Consider the following 21,101-nt stretch of genomic DNA (forward strand, 5'->3'; position numbering starts at 1 on the left):
CTTCCCATTCCAGTCGTCACATGATGTTCTCGAGGGTGGCACTGAAGAGTTTCGGTGAAATGGTATCACCCTGCCAAACCGCTCTCTTGACATCGATGATTACTTCTTTGTAGAATTGTGAGATCCTGGTAGTGAATCCGCAATACAGCTCACGGAGGATCTTGATGTATTGAGTTTGAATGACCTGATTGGCTAGGGCTTCAATGACCGCTTCTGTCTCAACAGAATCAAAGACCTTCTTTAAATCAATGAATGTTAAACAGAGCGGCATCTTGAACTCCCGAGAAACCTCAATGAGCTTGGTTATCACGTGGATATGGTCGATGGTGCTGAATCCTTTGCGGAACCCGGCTTGCTCGCATGGTTGTCCTTCATCTAGTGTTCTGCCAATCCTATTTAGGATGACTCGAGTGAACAACTTGTAGATGACAGACAATAGGCAGATCGGGCAATAGTTGCCAATGTCATGGATGTCTCCCTTCTTGAACAGGCATCATGATTTACAATACTATTCATGATAGGGTTTCATAAATAAAACATTCAAACACTATCTCCTCCACCAGAGAAGTATATTGGAATCCCCTATACTTGCTAAGCTCATTTCTGTAGACCAATTCAGATAATCAGTTTTCTCTCGCCATTCGCTTTTCCCTTGTGTTTCTTTGTATGGCACATGTGAGAGAGACCATTCTGTATCTGCTCATATCTTTTTTAACTCACCACTCAGTGATACTCTTCAGATCAATCCACATGGTAGAAAATTTCATGGTTCCATCTTTTCTTAAAGCAAGTTTAGTGTTCCACTGTGTATATGGACCATGGGCTGGAGCGATTGCACAGTGGGTAAGGCACTTGCCTTGCATGTGGCCAACTCGGGTTCAGTTCCTCCGTCCCTCTTGGAGAGACTGGCAAGCTACCAAGAGTATCCTGCCCGCACGGCAGAGCCTGGCAAGTTCCCCGTGGCATATTCGGTATGCCAAAAACTGTAACAACAAGTCTCAAAATAGAGACATTACTCGTTCCTGCTCGTGCAAATAGATGAACAACGGGGACAGTGCTACAGTGCTAGATGTACCATAGTTTGTTTATATTATCATCTGTTTTTGGACACTTGGATTGCTTACAGATTTGGGCTACTGTGAATAGTACCGCAACAAATATAGGAGTGTGAATATCTTTTCTGAGTTGTGTTTTTGAGCTGACGCTCAAGAAGTGGAAGTCTCCATATTTTTTTATTATTTTTATTTTTATTTATAATTTATTGTATTATTACTTTGCTGTTTACATTATTTCCCAAATCAACATTTCCATCAGAAATTGAAGTTTTTTTTTTCCCCAGCCATGCCAACACCATTTGTTTGTTTTTTTGTTTTTTTTTTGAAGAGTGACAGTCTCAAAAGTGTGAGGTAATGTCTCATTGCTATTTTGATTTGCATTTCCTCAATCAGGTATTTCTTTGTGATTGCTTTAGCTTTTGCAGAAATGAAAGGATAATTAGAAAAAATTCCTTTCTGTTTAAATAAAATATTTTTAACTAAAAAGGATGAACCAAGGATAAAATAGTGTTTAAAAGTTATTAATCACCAATTAATATGGTCATAACATATTAATATTATTTAATTAAATCACTGTCACTGTCCTCCCATTGTTCATCGATTTGCTTGAACAGGCCCAGTAATGTCTCCATTGGAGACTTTGTTGTTACTGTGTTTGGCATATCGAATATATCACGGGGAGCTTGCCAGGCTCTGCTGTGCGGGCGAGATACTCTCAGTAGCTTGCCAGGCTCTCCGAGAGGGGCGGAGGAATTGAACTCGGGTTGGCCATGTTGGCTGCGTGCAAGGCAAATGCCCTACCGCTGTGCTATCGCTCCAGCCCATTTAATTAAATAATATATATTAATACAGAGCCTGGCACGCTATCTGTGGCATATTCAGTACGCCAAAAAAAGTAACAACAAGTCTCACATTGGAGACATTACTGTTGCCCGCTCGAGCAAATTGATGAACAACGGGTGGACAGTGCTACAGTGCAAAATATGTATTTAGCATTTGTTAATGATATGACTTATAAATATGAATTTTGGTGTAACAAGATGGTTCTTATTAAAACTTATTTGGAAAGAGGTGAGGAGAGAGAATGACAGTGCTCTGAGAGGTGAGGGGGAATGTGTTCGAAAATGAACATGGGCAACAGAGAAACATAGAGCCAAGCAAGCAAGATATTGTATGAGGGAGGACACAGGTTTGAAGAGGAAGCTATGACTTGAATAAGCCTACTCGGGGCCAGAGCGATAGTTCAGCGGGTAGGGCATTTGCTTTGCATGTGGATGACCCAGGTTCAATCCCTGGCATCCCATATGGTCCCCCAAGCACCAGCAGGAGTAATTCCTGAGTGCAGAGCCAGGAGTAACCCCTTAACACTACAAAAAAAAAAAAAGAAAAAATAAGTATACTCTGTGAATTCATTTTCTTTTGATGAGTTGCATCATTACAAACGTAACGAATTTCATCTTACCAATTATTTTTGTTATGGTTTGTTCTTCCTAAATTCTTTTTTAGCAAACTTTCTTTTTAGATTTTTAAGAATACTTAGGTTTCTGATCCATTATAATTGTTTTTAAATCATGTAAGATATAATCTAAGATTGAGAATTTTTCTCTTCCACATCTGAAACAATAATTCTAGCATCTTTGAAAAGTCTGTTTTAATTGAAATGCGTTGATCGTGTAGCCAACTAAAACAACAATAATCTCCGAGTGCATGTGTATGTTTCCATTATCGATTCTATTAACATGTTGTTTTTAGTGTAAAGCTATTATGTCGTGACTAATTATTTTAAATTGGGATACAAATTATTTGTTTGCTCATAACAGTGATCAGAAGAATTATGCAGACAGACATCACTGCGTTGTTTCTTATCCTAAGAATCAAGCATTCAGTTTCTTCACTGACTGTGATGTTACTTGTAGATATTTTGTAGCTGACCAACATCTCCATAAGAATCAATATCCTGCTTTTGGTTTGTTGAGATCTTTATTTGATAATGATGACTTTTAAAATGTATCAAATTATTCTCTTTATCCATGAAAAGAATCATATATATTTTTTTTTCCTTCTCTCATTGTGATGATGCAGACTGAATTTTGACATATTACATTTCTGATATATACCTTAAAATAGCCTGAGTTTAAAAATATGTATCACCAAATCTGAGTTCACAGGAATTTTTTGCACGTGGTAAGTATTTAGCTTTGTTTTTAAGTCACACTTGACTGTGCTCAGCACTTACTCCTGTCTCTGTGCTCAGGGATCACTTCTGGCCGGAAATAGAAGCAAATTGACCATGTGTGAAACAAGAGTGTTAACCCACTATACTATCTCTCTGGCCCCATTCATGTTGTTGTTAATGAGGAAAATCTTCTGCAATATTTTTATGCTGCCATTCACTAGTATCAATGGGTTATTATCCTGGTCTCATGCGTACAATGGATATTTTGCTCCTTTCTATCTGAAAATTTCTGTATGAAAATTTTATTATTTTTGCTTGACTGATAAACCTTCAGCTAGGTTTTAGCATTGTTATGGATTTTTTAAAACATTATTTACTTATTATGATTATAGGACAATTTCTTTGTTATTAAAGATAGGCATTCCACCCTGTCTAATGGCAGAAAATATTTATCTAACAGGCAGAGGACAAAGGGTTACTCTCCAAGATACATGAACCGTTCACACAGCTCAACAAGGAAGAAATAAACTAACCCCAACAACAACAACAACAAAAAAAAAAACAAACAAGAGTTGGAGCTCAATGTACACTTTCAAAAAACAAAACAAAAAAAAAGATAGGCATTATCCCAGCTTACTAAAATCTTTTTGCTAATTTTTATGTATTTAGAAAATCTATTTTATTCATTTAAAAAATAAATAAAAATAAAAAATCTATTTTATATTTCACTCCTTAAGCTCTTGGGGGAGGAGGGAATGGAATGGTTGGGATTTAACCCCAGGTCTTATGCAAGTAAAACATACATTCTACCTCTGAGTTATATCCATAGAGATTAATTTTTTGTTGTTTTTCTCTTATTCATTTTTTGTTTTGTTTTTAACTTAATTTTCACTTTTTTATTGTTATGTAAATTTCATATGAAAGCTACATCATTAACTTTTAACAATTCTTCTTTCCCTATATAAATAATCAGGCTACACATTTTCCTCATAGAACTTCTTTAGCTAAAATATAAGGTAATGTTGAGTTTTGATTATCATTCAGTTCGATGTACTTTCAATTATTATTCTTTTTTGCTCTGTGGTTTATTTAGAAAAGTTGGCTGGAGCGATAGCACAGCGGGTAGGGCGTTCGCCTTACACGCGGCCAACATGGCCGACCCGAGTTCGATTCCTCCGTCCCTCTCGGAGAGCCCGGCAAGCTACCAAGAGTATTCGATATGCCAGACACAGTAACAACAAAGTCTCCAATGGAGACGTTACTGGGCCTGCTCGAGCAAATCGACGATCAACGGGAGGGCCTTTACCTTTACCTTTTACCTTTTACCTTTACTTTTTATTTAATATCTGGAAAATTTTCTAGATAACATTGTGTTTAAAACTATTTTAAATTTAAAAGTAATTTATGTTTTATCTTTTCTTGTTAAGTAATTCGTATTATTACATATTGTCATTTTGGTGTAGATACCCTTAAATAACAGCAGCAGTGATTAAAAGTTAAGTGAAAGGTTTTTAACTAACAATTACCTGTGAAAATTGTGTAATGAAGTAGGAAAAATATGGATTTGGTTTCTAGACAAACATAACTTCAAGTTTTGTCTTTAGTACTCAGCATATGTACTTATCTATAATTTTTCCCTAATCCTTCTGAAGCATAACTGGAAACTGAGAAAATAGGTATTATATTCTTAGCATGACTCTATACAGCTGATTCTAATTTTAAATGATTTTCAGTGGTGGCCAAAAATATATTTTGAATATTTAATCCATTTTAAGTTTATTGGCTCCAATTTTTTAAGAGCACAGAATGTTCATCTTGGTGAATGACTGAAGTGCAGTTAAATTGTAGATTCTGCACTTTTGGTATTATGTAAATGCTAATTAGTTTCATTGATTCCAGTAGCATGCAAATTTTCTATACCTTCACTGATTTTCATAATTTTCTTATTTTTGAGAAAGAAAAAGTGACAGAAATCTTTACATATAAATTTTTTTCCTTATTTTTCTTCAGTTGTACCAGTAGTTTATCATTTTAAAAGCTGTGCTATTAGGTAAATGCATTCTTGGGATTTAATAGTATTTTTTTAATAATGTAGGAGCACTGCTGTTTATTCAGCCATTGATTAAGCTGATTGAATTGGGCATGAACTCCATACTACTTTTCTTTAAATTTTTTATTTTTTCTTTAATTTTTAAAAATTTTATTAGTTCATGATGTTTGATTACATTCAATATTCAAACACCAATCCCACCAGCATTATACCTTCCCACCACCAAATTCGGGACGTTTCCATCCCAAACCCCATTCCCTGTCCCAAAACACAATTAAAATAATTTATTTTGTATTGTCTGTTATGAAGAACTGCTGAACATGCTTACAAAAAAGTGTTCATATAGGAAACAGTGTGAAGATTGTTCTATTTTGGTAGGAGTCATTAAGACATTCTATAGGATATCACTAACATGATGTTAAAGTTTGGGTGATGTGAGCTTTGGTATATATATCTGATAATATGTATATATGTAACATCTCCATTGGAGACTTTGTTGTTACTGTGTCTGGCATATCAAATGCTCTCGGTAGCTTGCCAGGCTCTCCGAGAGGGGCGGAGGAATCAAACTCGGGTCGGCCATGTTGGCTGCGTGCAAGGCAAACGCCCTACCCGCTGTGCTATGTGTGTATATATATATATTTCCCTTTATGATTTGTTGTCTACTATCTGAACCCCATCAAATGTGGTATGGAAATTATGGATAATGGGTAGGGAGTGTTTTATGATGTGTCCTTCAGCCACTGTTGCAGCCGTGTGGTCCAGGAATATGTTTACTCATATGTGAGTCTCAGCCCGAGCACGTGGGAAGCAGCCTTGAGCATGGCGGTGATTGGGTTGTGGAGGTTTTTGGCTGCCGGAGCTGGATCCCTTGGAGTGGGGAGGGCTCTCACCCACCCACGTCTGGGGCACCCCATGTGAAACAGCCTTGCACGGAATCCGGTGGCATGGTTATGGGAGCCTCATGTTATGCTCCCTTTCAGAAGAAACAGCTGTGTGATCTGGACGATGGCCATCTGGTGCCGGCAGAAGGTTGCTTATGGATGTGATCCCTGGGTTGCCAGAGACTGGGGAAAGCTGGCAAAGGATCTCTGTTCCTGGTCACATTGAGCCCAGAGTCCAAAGTCACAAAGTTCTACATTACCTGGGTTATGTAGGATTTCACTCCTGTGTGACGCTCCACCTGAGAGCCTGGGGAGTGGCCTTGAGTGTGAGGGCAGTTGGGTTGTGGAGGTTTTTGGCTGCCAGAGCTGGGTCCCACCTACTCTCCCTCCCCCCAGGCGCCCTGGTGAAGACAGTTTGGCATGGGGACAGGACATTCTGCGGTGCTCTCTTTCTGGAGTTTTAGTTTATAATCCCTGGGTCTTGGTCATTGATGAGATTACATGGCACTGGGAGCAGTTTGTGGATGTGACTGCCAAGCTACTGAAAACTGGGGAACTGGGGGGAGGGGGGCCAGTCCCAATCCAGGCGGGCCTGGAGCTCTCAGCCTACCTTTGCTCTACAGGCCCTAATAGCATCTTTTGATCTCTTTTGAGATTATGGGTCTCTGAAATAAGGCCAATAAAGTAGCTTATATAGCTGTTGTGGCTGTGTCTCCCATTTAATTTCTTGGTAAACTTGCCCCCAAGTTTTTGGGGTCTGGCCAAAGGCCCAGCAGCAATTTGGGGGTATCTGGAAGTCTGAAGGCACCACTAGGCTGTTGATACAGTTGCCCCATAGGCACAGGTTGACCTGCTGGCAGCACCAAACACCCGATTAATAGTATTTTAAATTATTATATGTTTTTCTCCTATACCTTTGTGGCTTATTTTACCAATTTCAGCTATCTTTTTTTTATCATTTTCTTTTGGGAGGGGAGGAAGTGAAGGAACCCAGCAGTACTTAGGGCTTACCCTGGCTCTGCACACAGGGATCCTTCTGGCAGTGCTCAGAGGACCATATGTGGTATCAGAGATTGTCCACATGTATGACGTGACCTATTGTACTGTCACTCCAGCCCCAATTCTATTCCTAATTTTTAGACTTAATTTTTGCTTATCATATCTCTTCCTCCCTCTGTTTTTTACTTATTCTGTCGATGTCTATATTTAATGTACATATGTAACTGTGTATTAATATGTCTTAATTTTTTCTGATCTGCTAATATCCAGTTTTTTATTTGAATGTCTAATTCATTTACGCTTAGTTCAGCTATCAGTTATTAGTTTTGTTGACTATAAGTCTTTTTCTGGCGTTTGTTGCTTACCAATTGTGTCCTTTATTTTCTTTTTCTCTCCAGCCTTCATCTGCAATAATTCCTGACTTACTATTTTTATTTTATCCCTTATTTTACTATAGGTTTTACTTCTTTTTAAATAAAATTCCTCTAAGATTAAAAAATATTTTGAACTCCTCATAGCCTGTCTTGAATTAATCACTTTGTATGTTTTGTGAAACACCTTTCATTTCTTCCCTCCTTTCTTTTGTCTTATTGTTACAGTACAGTGTAGTGTTGTGCCTATGTTAGAAATACAAATTTCACAATGCATTATAATTATTTCTGTTTAAAATAATTATCATTTAAATAAATTTTAATTTTAAATGGCAACTTTTTGTTTTCTATGCTGGGGATCAGTTTCAGGCCACACCCACACAAAGCATGAGTTTTGCCACTGAGCCACATCATGACCAACAAAAGAAGTTTTAAAATTTATTTGCATATTGTACATTTCTTAAACTATTCATTTCATATTGCACTAGAGTCTAAAGAATTGCTTAATATCTCTGGTAATGCTGGCGATGAGTTTTATCAGCAATTTTAATCTAAAATGTATTATTTCATCTTAACTTTTGAACTTAAATCATTTATTGAAATCTTAGCAAACATATGGAGTAATGTAAAAAAATTATAATGAGCATCATATGTTAATCCCCTATTTTAATTTGCTGTTCGCTGCCCAGTCATCAATCCACCTTATTTTTGATGTCTTTAATATAGTTGCAAAATTAGTTTTTGCCAAAATGTTGATCACACTATGTGATCTAATTTTAATGGATGGTTAGTTTTCTTTTTTTTTTTTTTTGTAAAATTTACACAGTGGTACGTTGCTTAACTCAAGCATATTACTCTATTATTTTGAGAAATGGATACTTATGTAAATTGTAATAGCCATAAGGAGATATACAATATCAGTATCAACATTACATGAAAAATTCTACCTATTCCTTTTCTTTCTTATTTTATTTTTTTACTATTACTTCCTTATACAGTGGGTAGGGCTTTTGCCTTGCACGCGGACCACCCAGTCTACCCGAGTTCAATTCCTCCACCCCTCTCAGAGAGACTGGCAAGCTACCAAAAGTATCTCGCCCGCACGGCAAAGCCTGGCAAGCTACCCGTGACGTATTTGATATGCCGAACACAGTAACAACAAGTTTCACAATGGAGATGTTACTGGGCCCACTAGAGCAAATCGATGAACGGGAGGATAGTGTTACTTCCTTACATGTATCCTTGTCAGTCAATCCTTGCAACTTCAGTCTTTACCATCTCTGGCAAATTAAATGATTTTGCTTGGCAGAATAAATATATTCCCCATTTCAAAATTACATACATATATTTATACTAATGCATCTTACATAGGGATTCCTTTGCCCAACACATGATATGTATTCATGCTATTATTTATATAAATTGTTTACTTATTTTATTTACCAAGTAGTAGTAGTTGCAAAGGACATTTGTGTTAGTTCACTTATTTATTTGGCAGTAAACATTTGGTCCGTTTCCATTTTGGAAGTCAGTTAATGAGGTTTCTTTGAACATTCTTCTTTAACTTTCTTACAGACTTTTAATTTATTGATAGGAATATGTACGGGGAGAATTACTGGCCTAGTTTTATCAGAGTGTGTTATTCATCTTTTTTCCCAAGTGGCATGATTATTCTGTATAGTTCAATGAATAGTATATTACATCTTTGCCATTTATGATTGTCAGACTTCATAGTGTTAGTCATGTTGGTGAATGTATGGTAATACCTCATTGGGTTTAATTTTTTTTATTTCCCTGATTGAAAAAATGTTGAGAATGACTTAATCTGCTTATTTTGTATTTTCTTTTGTGATCTGTGTGTTTTAAATCTTTTGTTCATGTATTGATATGCTATATACATTTTAGTTTCTGAGTCTTAGTTCTTTGATTTATGCCTTGAAATATTTTCTCTCAATTTTTGAAATATTAAATCTTTTCTTTTGGGGGGGCGGGGCTGGGATTTGGGCCACACCCGACCATGCTTAGGGGAAACTCCTGGCTTTGCACTCAAGAGTTATTCCTGGCAGTGCTCAGGGAACCATATGAGATGCTGGGGATTGAACCCCAGGTTGGTTAAGTGCAAGGCAAATGCCCTTTTGGCTGTACTGTGTTCAGGCCCTTATTTTCAGTCCTTAAAGGTATCATATCATTATTCTATGATATATTCTTTTTCTAATGTGCTTCAGTAAGACTTTTGCTACTGCTGTTGTTTTAATGAATGTAATTTTTATGTGTATTCCTAATTTTTCCCTCAAGTTGTCATTGTTTTATTTTCAAAAATGGCACTAGAATATCCTTCAGTGTAGTTTGATTTGTATGCATTTTATTTATACCTGAATAAATTTCTTTGCTATATAACATCATGTTAATTTAATTGAAAATATTCAATCATCTTTTCTTCAGATATATCTTACCCTATCTTTAGTTTGTTATGCTGTCTGTTTCTTTCAGAATTCCAGGTAAATTTAGGAGAAAATACCTGAAGTCTCAGAGATCCATGAGAGTCTCATTATTTAAAACATTTTTTTCTGTCTTATTTTGGATAGTTTCTAATCTTGCTGTTCTGATATATAACCTAAAGCATGTTTAATTTCAAAATTGTATTTTTGTAGTTTGAATTTCTATTCCTCTATGAAAATGTCTCTATTAAGATTTCCTGTTTGCTATTCATAATATTTATGTTCTGTTTTTAATGTTATGAGCATAATTATAATACTCCCATTAAAATACATGCTTACTAATTCTATCTCTTCTGCAAGTTTTTTTTTATTTTTGGGCCAAATCCATAGGTACTCAAGGCTTCTAGCTTTTTCCACAACAATTATTCCTGGTGGGCTTCAGTGCACTTCTCTATGATGATGTCTTCTTGTTGTATTTAACTTTTTGTTCTAGTTTTATTTTCAATAATATGTTGGACATTAAGGATGTTAGTCATATTATTGAGTATATACATTTTGTGAGTGCCAATTTTTGTTCTAACATTTCAAATGCTTCCATAACTGCTTTATGTATACATACATATATATATGTGTGTGTGTGTGTGTGTGTGTGTGTGTGTGTGTGTGTGTGTGGTGTATATATTGCTATCAGCTCATACCAGTGGGGGTGGCATATATCCAAAAGATAAATAACCAATGTTGGTAAGGGTGTGAATAAAAATTTTCACCATTGGTGGGAGTGTTGCTGATTCAGCCTTTATAATAAAAGTTTGGATATTTCTTTGAAAAATAAGAATAAAGTGGACCAGAGGAATAGTACAGAGGGTAGGGTACTTACCTTGCTTGTGGCCAGCCTGGGTTCAATCTTCAGCGCTCATATATAGTGTCCTGAGCCCTGCCAAGAGTCATCTCTAAGCACAGTGCCAGGAATAAGTCCTGTGCATCAACAGGTGTAGCAAAACCAAATCAAAACAAAGCAACTAAGGTTAGAACTCCTTATGACCCTGTGATCCTACTACTTGTCAACTAGCCCAAGTACACAAAATAGTTAATTTGAGAAGATATATGCATGCCTATAATCATGACAACATGGGAAACAACCCAAAGGTCTAATAACAGGTAAATATATAGAAAATTGTGATAGATATACAAAATGAAATGGTATGCAGTTGTAAGAAAAGATGAGATCTGACTATTTTACTGCAACTTAGAAGCGGAGAGCATCGTGTTAAATTTAAAAGTCAAAGATAAAAGAGCAGATGCTGGATGATCAGACTGAATGGTCTCACTAAACTGGGTTATATAGAGAAACAAAGAAATAGAAAGTATTGAATGTGGACAAATTCAGCCTTTTCAAAACTGAGGTCCAAGCAGTGTAAGGAAGGAAGAAGGGAACAGCAAACTAGGGTTGATGGAAATAATGTGGAGGGTCTTCGGCACCTCGGTAATAAAGTTGAAGTCATTTTCATCAAAACCACAAAAGATAAAGCAATTTCCAATCACTTCACCAAATTTACCACTTTTTTAAAAAAGTGTATTTTTGTTTGGGCCAGAGAGAATGTATAGTAGGTAAGGTGCTTGCTTGCCTTGCATACAGCTGGCCCAGGTTTAATCCCCGGCACTCCCTAAAGTCTCCAAAGTGTGGCCAGCAGTGATGATCACAGAGCCCAGACCTGAACAACGCTAAGTGTGCCCCAAAACACACAAAAATGTGTATTTCTTATTCTTATATTTGGTGCAGAATTGGTGACTCTTTAAGGCCAGGTTGAATCATTTCTAAGGCATAGCTTACTTTGGGTTTTCGTTTAATAATCGGGAAGTTAAACAAGTCTCTTTTGCCTACACTATTGTTTTGGAAGGTGGGTGGGAGATGGGTCATATTTGTCTCTTCTGAGGACTTTCTCCTGGCTCTGTGCTAAGGGATGACTCCTGGCAGTTTTTGGAGGCTCACAGGTGGTTCTGTAGGAGCAAATTACAGCTTTCCAGCCCCTATCCAACTGGTCAAGTCTCATATCTCTCAGCCCTGCATGTTCTCCTAGAATTGTTTAACTGCCTGGTCTCTAGTAGTTCTTTATTCCCTGATAATTTCTCTTTTACAGATTTTTATAGGTGGCCTCATCTTGTGAAGCGTCGCCATAAATATATAAAGGCTTTATATTTTCTCAAGATTTGATAGAACCCACTGCTGATTTCTAGTTGAATTTTTCTCATGCTCTTTTATTCTATTACTAAAGCCTGTCGATTTGATCTAACAGTCTGAACTCTGTTTTTCTCTCTTCAAATCTCAATATACTGTACTTCTTTGGGTTTTCTCCTCTCCATTCTGCAGTCCCAAAAGTGCCCTCAGGAAGAGACCAAAGTGATCATGAGACTTACCTCGATTGTATCATTTCTCTCACAGATCGTATTCCGATTCTATCAGTTGTCCTAATTTGAAAAACTGTTTCAGATATCAGAGAGGGTCATTCTGGTATCTGTTGCCTCTATAAGGTCTGAAGCTAAAGTGAAAAATGCTTAAGTTTTAACACAACATGCTAGCCATATATACTAATTCCACAGTTAATTCAGTCATATATCTCTGGGGGACTATGACGAAGTATTCTTTTTGTTTGCATTCAGGAAACTGGTCATTTCCACAGTTCCAAGGTCCTATTACAATAATGAAAATGAAAAGAATGACTTAAGTTTCCACAGAGAAATGAGATTACAGAAGAGCTCACATTGAGGAAAAGACTAGAGATGAAATATTATTCTCTTTTAACCATGGGTGGTTGACTGAAAAACTTGACTTTGTATTAAATCATTGAGCCACATATCACCCTGTGTATAGCCCTGGAGTCTCCCAGCACTGCTAGGCCCAAGAAGAAATGCAGTGCTGTCCCCATCTTGCCCAACTGAATATTGTAGTGAGTGGCCCACAAGTCTTATGCTTGGTAATTTGCCACCACCTGCAAAATACAAGGTGTAGAGGAAATTTTGACTCAAGAAATAACAGAGTGTATGACTCTACATCCTGAATCAGATCACCAAAGTAAAAGTAAATACTGGAGAAGTTCAGAAGTCTAGTTTGGTCAAATTGTAACTATTTCTTCTTGGTTAGGAACCTTTTGGCCTGGGATTGCATTAGAATAAACATTTTTTTTTGGGTCATACCCAGCAATGCTCAGGTGTCACTCCTGGTTCTGCACTCAGGAATTACTCCTGGCGGTGCATGGGGGACCATATGGGATGCTGGGGATTGAACCCCAGTCGGCCGCATGCAAGGCAATTGCCCTACCCCCCTGTACTATCGATCCGGTCCCTAGAGTAAACATTTTGTGTCAAAAACTATAGAGCTTGCAGCTGGGACATGCAAAATGTGTACTGATCTTAAACTGTTATTTTTCCTTTTTTTTTTCTTTTGGTTTTATTTTATTTATTTTTTTATTAGTGAAACACCATGACGTACAGTTGTAGACTTACAAATTTTTGTGCTTGGGTTTCAGTTATACAATAATCGAATACCCACCCATCCCTCCACCAGTGCCCATTCTCCACCACCACTGATCCCAGTATTTCTCCCACCCCCCAAGCCAGTGAAGCTTTATGTGAGAAAAATTTTAGAGTACTTATATGGAATCAAGCCATTTAAAAATTCAGACCTGTGGGGATTTTTTAAGAATCAGTTATTAAGAATCATTACAGACTTTTATCAACATGGACCCAGGAAATATAGTTTGTCAATAGGATACATGCAATTATGTGACACATTATTTTTAAAAGCCCCCACTAGAAATAATATTGCCGTGAATGGACTAAAGAGGAGTTAATGAATTATTATGAATATTAAAAAGACCTATATTGATATTTTTAAAAGTCCTATACTAGTTGAGTTAGGACTTTTCCCCAAAGTCCCTGTGTTTGCTTAGAGAGTGTCAAAATAAATGAGAAAATGCCAAGAATATAATGGTAATTTTCTTGGTGTATTGATATAATATGTATACAGAAATAAGGGCACGGCAAATTTTGTCATTGTCGTTGTTGGGATCACACCTTGAGGTGCTCAGGGCTTACTCATAGTTCTACAATCAGGGATCACTCCTGGCAGGGCTTGGGATTGAACGTAGGTCAGTCACATACAAGGCAAGTTCCCTACCTTCTGTAGTATTTCTCCTGCCATGGACACAGCAGTTTTTACACCAGTGGCCTGAATTGTTCTCCGTAACTTTTCAACAACTGTAGCGATACAGATTCTATCTTGATATGATTGAGTTTTCCTATTTTAAAGCATTGTTTCTTGTGAACCAAATACAAGGGCACATGATAATAATAATGTCCTGCAAAATCTGTATTAGTTATGTCAGACTATTATCTTCAATTTAGGAAAATTAAATGAAAACTTTTCAGTTTACACTTTAGAGAACTTCAGGCAAGTTCTTCAGGCAAGATCCAAGGTGCTTACCTTTTTCTCTTTAGGATAGACTTGGGAGATTCTTTGAGTTCACAATCAATAAGTAAACTTCATGGTAGTATTGTGGAAAGATATGTGCAATTCGAAGACTGAGCACCTCAATAATAATCACAGTCTTCAGGGCAATACATCTATAGATTGTCTTCAGAAACTCTTAGCACACAGTGTCTAAGTAGTCATAGAAATATTGTCTCTCCACATAATACACATTTTCCTATAACCATCATCATAGTTCTTAAGCTTATATTCTTGTTAACAGTGTCAATATGCAAAACTAATTGACTTTTACTTTTATTTATTTCTCCACACTAGAATATTTGTACTAGAATAAATGAGCAGAGACCCCTTCTGTCTTATTCACCGCTGTGCCCTAAATGTTGCTAACCAAATAGGAAATTGGCAAATCAATGAATGCATAACTTAAGCTTCTTCTATTTCATATTTATAAATACATGACCATGTCTTTTAACAGCTAAGTGTCTATAAAAGAGGAGAAGATCCTATCAAATAAAAATAAATATACAACGTGAGACTATGTTCATATGTGGATAATGCAGTTCAGTCTTTATATTGTGTTTAGTCCTTTGAACCTAGAAGATACATTCAGAGCTCAGTCACACACATCAATGACTATGCTTTGTAAAAGTTAAGAGTTTTAGCCCAGAGACAATAAGATGTTTGAGTTTCTAGATCAATATAAATTTCTAGATATAAAAGGAAAGGGATTAAATCTCTTCTATATGTCATTAAATGAGAAGGTAAAATCAGGTCTACTAGAAGCACATTAGAATTTTTGATAAATTTAATTACTACAACAATTAAATTTCTATTATTTTGCTAGTCCAATAATCACAAGAGATTGACTGAGAATCAATTTACACTTTCAAAAAGTACTTTTGTGGCAATTCAAATATCGGACTGCGAATAGAATTAAGTGACCCAAATCGTTTCCAAAGCCAAGGTTTAGTTTTGATTTTCAAAATATATTCTAATCATCAAAGAGCTAAAAATGTCATTTTTGATGCATGCTAAAAATATTAAGGTAAATGGGGCACTATTAACAGTAAAATAAAGTACTTACGTATACCTTACCGTGTTACCTTTGCTTGTTCATATATGTCTGATGTGTGGCTCATCTGCTTGACTCGCCCAGCTTCATGCAGGTTAATCATTGACTGTGATCATGTGGTAGAAATCAATTTTGTTTCTTTGTTATTTCAGTCATAGCTCCAAGATACACAGTGGAATTGGCATGTGGTTTTGGGGCTACAGTCCTGCTGGTAGTGATTCTCATTGTTATTTACCATGTTTATTGGCTGGAGATGGTCCTATTTTATCGGGCTCACTTTGGGACAGATGAAACTATTCTAGGTGAGTAAAGGAAATATGCTGTAATATTCTGTAATCTTTAGAAAATATGATCAAACCTGGATTAGTTAGAAGATTCAATCAAAATACTTTTTTTAAATTTTTATTAGTGAGACATCATGAGGTACAGTTGCAGACTTACAAATTTTTGTGCTTGGGTTTCAATTATGCAATGATCAAATACTGTTGAAGAATCTTTCTTAGGCTCCAGATTAGTACAGTGGGGTAAGGCTCTTGCTTTGCACATGCCCAGCCAGGAGTAAATTGAGCATGGCATGGTGTGGGCTATGCCCCTCCCCTCCAAAAAAATAAAAATGTTTTTAATTTGTATTATTCCTTTTCATTGATTCAATATGCAATTTAGATTAGGACTGCTAAAATATGAATGCAAGGTGGCCTCTCTATGCAAATTAAAATTTATGAGTTGTCATATTAAGAAAGGAAAAATGAAAATAATTTAATATCTTATTTAATTCCATTTGCATATTTTTATTTGGGCATGTAATTCGTATGAAATGATTAATAGAAATGTATTTGGCTGTTTTTGTTATTGAAACTTTCAAAATTCAGGGTGTGCTTTATTATTGTTTTGAGTACACCTCAATTCAGGCTGTTTGATTATTCAGTAGACACATGTAACTGGAGCTGCTTTACTGCACTGTACAAGTTGCAATATAGCAGCAAATTCTGTGTATGCAAATGTCATCTGTAAACCATCAGCATAAGCGTCATCTGGAAACTTATTAAAAGAATATCTTAGTTCTTAGTAAATCCTTCTCTGTACTTTAGTCTACATTTTATCAATGGGGATGGAGCGATAACACAGCGGAAGGGCGTTTGCCTTGCACGCAGCCAACATGGCCAACCCGAGTTTGATTCCTCTGCCCCTCTCGGAGAGCCCGGCAAGCTACCGAGAGTATCTCGCCCGCACGGCAGAGCCTGGCAAGCTCCCCGTGACGTATTCGATATGCCAGACACAGTAACAACAAAGTCTCCAATGGAGACGTTACTGGGCCCGCTCGAGCAAATCGATGATCAACAGGAGGGCCTTTACCTGAGCTGGAGCGATAGCACAGCAGATAGGGCGTTCGCCTTAAAAGCGGCCGACATGGCCAACCCGAGTTTGATTCCTCTGCCTCTCTCGGAGAGCCCGGCAAGCTACCGAGAGTATCTCGCCCGCATAGCAGAGCCTGGCAAGCTCCCTGTGACGTATTCAATATGCCAGACACAGTAACAACAAAGTCTCCAATGGAGACGTTACTGGGCCCGCTCTAGCAAATCGATGATCAACGGGAGGGCCTTTATTTTATTATTTTATCAATATTTTCTAGTGATTTCTTACACATAATAAATATTAGAAGCACTGCACCCCTAGTACAAATTTCCCTGGTAACAAGAATGAAACATGAAAACATGGAAAACACACACTCGGCCCTTGAGCTCTCTTTCTCTGGTTCTTTGCATCGAATTAACTGTCAACTGCTGTGATTGACATTTTGCTTCTAGAATTGTTCATTAAAAGTTGAATAGGCTAAAGCTCACTCATCTCTATTATAAAAAATTTATGTAAAATAAATGTGTAGAAGGCACTTTACATCAAATTTGCAATTACACCTTTTGTTTTTGTTTTTTTTTTGTTTTTTGGGTCACACCCGATGATGCTCAGTAGTTACTTCTGGTTTTGCACTCAGAATTACTTTTGGCAGTGCTCAGGAGACTGTGGGATGTTAGGGATAGATTCTGTGCCAGACACATGCAAGGCAAACACCCTACCCCCTGTACTATCTCTCCAGTCCCATGCAATTACATCTTAATTATTCCTTGAAGTAGCCATTTTGCCTGAACACAGTGTCAGATCACACAGAAATCTATAGAAAGTATGTATATGAAACAATGAAATCGACTAATATGCAAATTTTAGGTTTAAGGTTTTGCCTTAGCTTGACTAAAGGACAAATATATCATTCTTTTAAGAAACTTTCCTAACTCATTTGAATCTGTGTTCTTTGTCTAGATGGAAAGGAATATGATATTTATGTATCCTATGCAAGGAATGCTGAAGAAGAAGAATTCGTATTATTGACTCTCCGTGGAGTTTTGGAGAATGAATTTGGCTACAAATTGTGCATCTTTGACAGAGACAGTCTTCCTGGGGGAAGTAGGTATCTCAACTGAGTATAAACGATGTTATGCTGAAGGCAGGGGGATCTTTAGCTATGCATCACGTATGAGAATTATGTAACTGCTTTCTGTTGATATCTTTGGGTATACTGATTATCTAACAGTTTGATGCAATAGACAGACACTTCTCTAGGAATAAAACATTTTAAGAAATCTACTATCCTACTGCAGTATGTGATGTTAAAATATTCTCCACTTTAAGTCTTAAGAACTGTCAGAAACATTTAATTCATAGTGGATTATGCTGTCTTAGATATAGCTTAGCTTTAAATGTCTTGTTGAATTTAGGTGTTTTAGTTTTACTCAACATTAATTTGTCTAAAATTGCTTAACAAAGACTAAGTTTAAAGAAAATGTTTACAGAGGTTTACTCAATTTTACCAAACCTTATTTGTTGACTCATAAAGTGGGTCTTTAGCCACCGATAATAAATTATATTTCCCCGAGGGAGAGGGATATTATAACTAGGATGATTGCCTTGCATGAGATCAACTGGAGTTCAATTCCCAGCACTCAGTGTGGTTTTGAAAGACTGTCAAGAATGATTCCTGAGAGCAGAGCCAGGAGTGAATTGTGAACAGTTCCGTGTTTGCCCCCAAAACACACACACACACACACACACACACACACACACACACACAACCAAAACAGTATTTCTTTTTCTTTATTTTTGTTTTCTAGCAAGCTACTAATAACCAAACTACCACCACTTTCTTTGGTTCTGTTTCTTTCTAACAGCTAGTGCATTTATGATTAAAAACAATTTTTTATAGAGGGTGGCATTTTATAGTAGAATATTTAAAACCATAATTTTTGAATACTTTAAAATAAAATTCAATTTCGAATTTTCAGGTCTATATAATAACACACAAAGTAATTGACCATTTGAATTCATTTTAATTAATACATAATAGTATTCTTTTTTTCCTAATTGGATTTTTATTTATTTTTTTAATTTTTATTGGCATATTGAATACTCTCGGTAGGTTGCCGGGCTCTCCAAGAGGGGCGGAGGAATCGAACTCGGGTCAGCCATGTTGGCTGCTTGTAAGGCGAACGCCCTACCGCTGTGCTATTACTCCAGCCCACTAATTTTTATTAGTGAAACACCATGAGGTACAGTTGTAGACTTACAAATTTTTGTGCTTGGGTTTTTAATTATACAATGATCGAGTACCCATCCCTCCACCAGTGCCCATTTTCCACCACCACGGGTCCCAGTATCCCTCCCGTTCCCCATCCCCCCCATCCCATCCTGCCTCTGTGGCAGGGCATTTTCTTTTGTTCTTTCTCTCCGTTTGGGTGCTGTGATTTGCCTTGAGTGGCAATCATGTTTGGTCTATAGTCTACTTTCAGCATGCATCTCCCATCCTGGGAGGATCCTCCCAACACTTTTATTTGGTGCTCCCTTCTCTATCTGAGCTGCTTTTTCCCCTGGCATGTGCGGCTGGCGTCCAAGCCCAGGAGTGAATCTCCTGGTATTTATCTCGGTATAACAGCATTCTTAAACCTACTGCTAAACTTTATGTGCCCAAATTATGTTTTGTCTCTTAATTTTCAACATGACAAAGTAATTATTATCTAAAAATCTCTGTGAACTAACAAAATATAACGTAAAACTCCCTTTACACTAATTATCTCACTTTTTAAAATACATGTGCATTTGAAATATAAATTAGACTTAAAATTTTATTCTCATTTTGAATTAGCATGCAACTCATTTCATCTTTACAATCATTTCCCATCATGCTTGTTTTCTACACTACATACCTCCTTCCGTATAGTTTTCCGGAAAAAAAATAATTTTACCATGAAAAAAAGATCAATTTAAAGCTCTTTTTTAAAGCTTAAAATCCTAAATCATTTATTCACTTACTTATTCAAGAAATATTTACTCCTCTGTGAAAATTATACATGTATATAGCCTAACAACAACAACATAAACCCTCCTAGTGGTGTGAATAGTTGTTTTTAAGAACCAAGTTGTAGATACTACATCAACATCAAAATAATGATATGCGCTATCATTATTTTGATGTTTGATCCTTATGATCTTTGCATCTCCTTGAAGTTCTTCCTGCTGGTCTTTCATTCTGGATTTTTTTCTATGTTCAAGTGTAGTCAGCTTCCAAATAGGTTGCTGCTTGGAGCAGACTATTTTCCCAGCTGGATTTCACATGTGATTTGTATTTCTCCCCTCACTGCCTCTCCCTCCATACCTGTGAAGAAAATGCTCACCCCACAGAATTCTCCCTCTATTAAAAAAAAAAAACTGCTTGAGAAGAATAGAAAACCGATTATATCTTTTCACATTATGTTTTTCTAGAATTAGCTACTTTCTGAAACCCAGGTAAAGTATCATCCAGTCCTCAGGAAGCAAGCTGGTAGAGATGGATTAGTCTCAAAAATTTAGTGACAGAAACTAATCAGAACAATTGACAACAGAATAAAATCACACTGTTATTTCCATTTTCATTGCCTTTCTTCCATTGTGACCTAAAGAAAGTCTTTTCCTGTTAGTGAAGGCAAACATGTTAGCTAGCAGCTGCCAAAAATCATGGCTTCGTAGGAATGATAGGAGTTTAAGGAGAGAGTAATTTAGTCTCCAGAGCAGAAAGCAGAATAGGAGCTGAGAGGAGAATATGGTGTCAGCCAATGCTCTGATCAGTTAACTAGTTTTTGTGTTCCTCTTCCAAGGATATAGTGATAACTGTCTGAATTTGGGAGATGTCTGGTCACGCAACAGGACTCTAGAATATAGAGAATCTGTATTCTAAAACACAGGAATCTTTTTGAATTTCCACTGGCACTAGAGAATTGATATGTATGTACATTTGGGAAGCTATAACTCTGGCACTGATTTGGTTGGGTTACAAAATGCAACACTATTGAAAGAATTTTTTTAAATTTATTTTTATTGAATCACCCTAAGATACATGGTTACAAAGCTGTTCATGGTTTGATTTGAGTCATACAATGTTCCAACACCCGTACCTCCACCCGGACATTGGTGTATATTTCCCACCACCAATGTCCCTAGATTCCCATCCACAACTCCCCAATGCCTCAGCCTACCTCTTTAATACAACC

The 21,101-nt window shown here is 36.8% G+C and overlaps 1 protein-coding gene across 3 annotated transcripts in view; it reads left to right on the forward strand.

Moving 5' to 3' along the window:
- Positions 1–21,101, forward strand: part of IL1RAP (interleukin 1 receptor accessory protein) — a 154,035-nt gene that overhangs the window by 124,721 nt on the left and 8,213 nt on the right. For 2 of the 3 annotated variants that reach the window (XM_056121705.1, XM_056121706.1), the window contains 2 exons: positions 15,684–15,833; positions 17,845–17,988. In XM_056121705.1, the coding sequence (XP_055977680.1) occupies positions 15,684–15,833; positions 17,845–17,988 (294 nt within the window). Of the gene's footprint in view, positions 1–3,691; positions 3,878–15,683; positions 15,834–17,844; positions 17,989–21,101 lie in introns of those variants that run through there. The other variant, XM_056121707.1, reaches the window with a different exon arrangement.

This window comes from Sorex fumeus, unplaced genomic scaffold (genome assembly GCF_029834395.1).
Source record: "Sorex fumeus unplaced genomic scaffold, SorFum_2.1 ptg000044l, whole genome shotgun sequence".
NCBI lineage: Eukaryota > Metazoa > Chordata > Mammalia > Eulipotyphla > Soricidae > Sorex > Sorex fumeus.